The sequence below is a fragment of the Mycetomoellerius zeteki genome, unplaced genomic scaffold (assembly GCF_001594055.1).
Source record: "Mycetomoellerius zeteki isolate Tzet28-1 unplaced genomic scaffold, Tzet1.0 scaffold407, whole genome shotgun sequence".
Taxonomy (NCBI): Eukaryota; Metazoa; Arthropoda; class Insecta; order Hymenoptera; family Formicidae; genus Mycetomoellerius; species Mycetomoellerius zeteki.
In genome coordinates, this window is record NW_017257400.1 from 957,841 (window position 1) to 962,610 (window position 4,770).

The following is a 4,770-nucleotide window of genomic DNA, read 5'->3' on the forward strand; positions in this document are numbered from 1 at the left end:
TGCAGCATAGACTGATAAGAACTTTTCGTTACTGGATTGTGAATTCAAATTGCACAAAATTAAAAATAATTAATATTTATTAATATTTTAATAATGTTTCAGGAATATTAAAATATAATACCTAGGTTTATTATATAAGTGGACATATAACCTCTATAGAATACTCCTGTAATATTAAAAAAATATTTATATTTTCGAAATATTATAACATTATTTTAATTTTTTAATAATTCATGTAACATTCTAGGAACATTTTGCGTTTATAGGGAATATCTTTGAGGCAAAGCCTCATACAATACTTATTTTTTTTGACAACCGTCAACATTATACAATACATTCATTAACATGCTTTCATGATTATTTAAAAAATTTCAATCAATTTATTTTTTTTTAGATGGATTTCCGACAGGTGCGCCTTATATTTAAAACGATAATTTTTTAAATAAAAATTTAAACACAACTGTACGAAAATAGTATCGAATAAAGAATTAGAAAAATAGGCATTTTATTCAAGAGAATAAATCATTAAAAAAATAAGCATTTTATTCAAAACACATATCCATATTATACAAAATTAGAAAACATGCAACAACATTGTTTTTATAAGCAATCAAGTCCAGTGTCTTGCTTTGAATGTTATTATCCTCTCATAAGTTAAAAAAATAGCACAGCTAATATTTTTTTCAAATTTTCGTAGGCTCTTTTATTTTCTTCTCTGCGTTTGGCGTATTTTTAGCATTGTTTTTTTTCCTGATATCTTCAACCGTGGACACAAAACTGAAGATGTCATCCGCTAAAAGAACCGGTTCTTCAAATGCAGCGAAATGGCCCCCTCGTGGTAAATGATTAAATTGTATCAAATTAGTAAATTTATCGCGAAGGAGGCTTTTCGGTTGATAAGCTAGCTCGTGAGGAAACACCGCACACGCTACCGGCACATCAACAGGCAAACTAGAAATTGAACATACTCGTCAATAGAAATAAAGCAAAAGGTATTATTTTCTTTTAAACATAAAAAACTTTAATTTAGAAAAGTAGAATTGTAATTAAAAGAAAAACATACTCATCGATACCGCTCGCCATAGAAGTTTTCGTAAACTGTTCGGCATAAAGTCGTACACTCGTAGTGAAAGAGTTAGTAACCCAATAAAGCATGATATTATCTAAAAGCTCATCTAAAGTGTATTTTTCGAGGAGACCACCATCCGCTCGAAATCTGTATTCTGGATTCGTCCATGTACTAAACTTTTCCAAAATATATGTTGCTAATGCGACTGGCGAGGCTGCCACGGCGGTACCTTTAAAAATATTTTTCAATTACTTTTTATAATTCTTTAAATTGGCAAACTCTCTTAAATCATATATATTTAAATGTTTTTAAATACAGAAGTGATAATGACATATATATTACATTGATATAATATAATCTAAGATTTTATCTTTAATTTAATTTTTAATAATTTAATTTAATATAAAATATCAAATACCTATAGTATCTGGTTTACTAGCTTGTATATGCATGTATCCAGTTTCCTCAAGGATTCGACCAGTGTGATATCCTAAAGGATACATTCTATCGGCATATTCGCTCTCGACAACGAGCGATGGAACAAGCGCACCGATGATTCTCCACGGCATACTGGACTTCATCACACCCATACACATGTTCGAATGAGTGCCAAGAACACTGAAAAAGATTGTCGTTTTCATACTTTGTACATACCTATGTACGTAAAATCTCATTGAATTATTTAGCAAGTCACCATCAATGTGTAAAAAAATACGTACTTATTTGGAAAAAGAGCAGATATATGCGCAATAATAGCGCTGCCCCAGTCTCCGCCCTGCATGTAAAATTTATCATAACCGAGACGCAACATCAGATTTTTGAATATAACAGCTATCTGAAAATGACAAATGATTGACAGTGATTATATGCATTGTCAGTTCTTGTCGATCTCAGAAAAAACAACTAACAATCTCTCATAAATATTCCTTCTCATAAATACAATTAGCATTCGTTCTCAAGTGATTGTATTCTTTAGTAAACAGTTTTTTATTAAACAGTATTATAAAATTACAGTATATTCAATAAGAAGAATTGTTACAATCAAGAACCTCTTCAATTCTCTTAATGATATTTAATATTATGATATATTTAATATTAATTTTTAAAATTGTGAAACATCACGCTTGGAAACGATGGTATCTTAGATAACGCGTGAAAACACGTGATGTATCTGCAGGATTTGAAATTTCGATTACCGGAATATAATGTATAACAATTCTTATTAAATACATTGTACATTTCTAGTAATACTGTTTAATAAAAAAATTGTTTACTATAAAGAATACCAAGACTCATTTAGCGCCGATTATATGGAATATCTATGAAAGATCGTTAGTTATCTCTGAGACTAACAAGTTCTTTCGCCTAAAATCTTGGCAGAAACTAAGTCCGAATTACTCTTATTCATATCACTCCGCTCATTATTTCAAAACTATCGCGTCTCGTACTCGACTGAAATAAAGAGTTTGCCTTGCTGATTGGGAGCGTGAATATTACGCAATTTAATAAGATTATTAGACATTTTTTTCCATAAACTTTACCTGCGGAGGACCTAATCCTTGTCGTACGGCCGCTTGTGAGAATCCATATCCCGGAAGTGAAGGTGCGATCACTTCAAACACAAAGTCTTTGTCGGGACGCGGTGTCGTTAACAGAGGAATAATTTTTTGAAATTCCACCACCGATCCTGGCCAACCGTGAACAAGTAATAATGGCAAAATCTTTAATTTGGTTCGCGAAACATCAGGTTTCACGTGATAGAAATGTATATCCAGACCTATAGACATTAATTTATTCAATTAGCTTTATACTTTGAATGAAACGTCATTAACACATATACATTTATACATTCTAAATAGCGATTGTTTTTTTTTACAGAGTCAAAGATCAACTAATCGTGTTATATATTTCTATTTTGTATTCTGGCATAAAAATAATAAAAATATATTTTCTCCGTGTCTGTTCAATAAGGTATTTTTAACGCGTTACAAATTATAAAACCGCTTGTCCTTTCGGTAAAGTACTCTAACGGGGCTTTTACGACCGTAGTTAGATTATCTAGACCGGCATTTATTATTTCCCGCTAATAATAGACAAAAGGGAAATAAGGAATGCATAATGAGCGCGATGCCGCTCATTAAGTACTTGTTTCGGAGCAAGTCTTTCAACTATCGCAAAACAATCACGAAACTCGTTCAAAAGACCGCAGTCGAACAAAAAAATTTTATTACCTTGTACATTGGTCATATATTGAGGATACTTATTGAGCAACGCTTGCCGTTCAGACCAGTTATAGTTCGTGCTCCAATATTCAAGAACATCTTTCAAGTAAGTCGTATTCATGCCGTAAGTCCACGCAGCATCCTCCAATGGTTCTACCAATTCTCTTCTGTTTTTGAGCCGTTCATTTAGGTCATCAATTACCTTATTCAAGAAATTTTATTTTAGTCGAAAATACAGTTATGCGTTTCTCTTTTGATTCTTCTACGAAAGATTCATTTTAACGGTTTCTTTGAAATTGCGATGAGATTTTGAGAAAGATAACAAGGTGATCTTTAGGAAATGGGAATTAAAAGTCGAAGCTGGATCTTTAATGTTTAAATAATTCAATGTAAATTTGTATATACTATATTTGTATATACTATATATGTACATGCATGTATTCCATATTTGTAGTCATTTTGAACTGCGCGCCGAAATTTTATCGAACTTAAAAACGCAGAGAGCTAAACTACTGAAATAATATCACAATTAAATTTTGATGTTCAATAAGCATTTATATAGGACAGGGACTAAAAACCGAAATACTTTTATTAACAACTACAGGGTCCGGTCGAATAATGTGTAAAAGCGGGCATGACGTGATTCCTTTTATGAAAAAATAAACAAAATATATACACTGAGAGAAAACTAAATAGTTCTAGCAACTATAAATTTGGCAACTTTTGCAATTGAAGTACCTGTAACTAGTTTTACAAAGTAATAGAAACTAAAGTAGTGCTGAATGTCATAAAAATATAGTCACGGTAACAAATTGTATGCACTTATATATTAATTGGTAGTGAAATAGTGACTCAACTACATTGAGTAGTTACTTAGACTTCATGCAAATAGATATAACAATTACATTTTTCTAGTTTAGACAAACATTTTTAAAGTGTCGCTCAGTACGAGTAGTACGCGGCTTTGTCACCAGAGGGACGTAGCGGAGTTCAGTTTCTCCTAAGAAGGAAATCACTCAGCTTACGATAAAAGGCGCAGCGTTGGTTTCAAACTTGAAAGACAAAAATAAATAAGAAATGCATACACAAATTTGTAACTATGTATTATAAAGCTTTAATAACAACAATAAGTAAATTAAGTGAACTAAGAAAATATAGTAATAATTTTTCGATCTTCTGTTTAGTTTTCGAGAAAATCGAGTTTAAAAATCCACTGCGTACGTATGATATTGCGGCTAAGCTACGGTTCGTCGAGTGACGTATAACGCATACGGTGTTTAAAAACAATTAAAAAACCAAAATACGTTGCCAAGGATTCAGGCATCGATAATTAGGCGGGCACGGTTATATATCCGACAATGAGGACAACAGTTCCAGCAATACTGTAATTAATAAAATAAAATTTTGTTCACTAAAAATGGTCTTTGTGTTTTTCCTTAACCTTAGCTTTTAGAATCCGTATAAACATTGTTTATAAAC

The 4,770-nt window shown here is 31.6% G+C and overlaps 1 protein-coding gene across 2 annotated transcripts in view; it reads right to left on the reverse strand.

Moving 5' to 3' along the window:
- Positions 1–596: 596 nt before the first annotated feature.
- LOC108726245 (juvenile hormone epoxide hydrolase 1) overlaps positions 597–4,770 on the reverse strand; it is a 7,177-nt gene continuing 3,003 nt past the window's right edge. The window contains exons 3-8 of one of the 2 annotated variants that reach the window (XM_018453695.1): positions 3,301–3,493; positions 2,611–2,846; positions 1,789–1,904; positions 1,488–1,687; positions 1,064–1,298; positions 597–951 (exon numbers count right to left, since the gene is read on the reverse strand). In XM_018453695.1, coding sequence (XP_018309197.1) covers positions 684–951; positions 1,064–1,298; positions 1,488–1,687; positions 1,789–1,904; positions 2,611–2,846; positions 3,301–3,493 — 1,248 coding nt within the window. In that variant the 3' untranslated portion in view covers positions 597–683. Of the gene's footprint in view, positions 952–1,063; positions 1,299–1,482; positions 1,688–1,788; positions 1,905–2,610; positions 2,847–3,300; positions 3,494–4,770 lie in introns of both variants that reach the window. The other variant, XM_018453696.1, reaches the window with a different exon arrangement.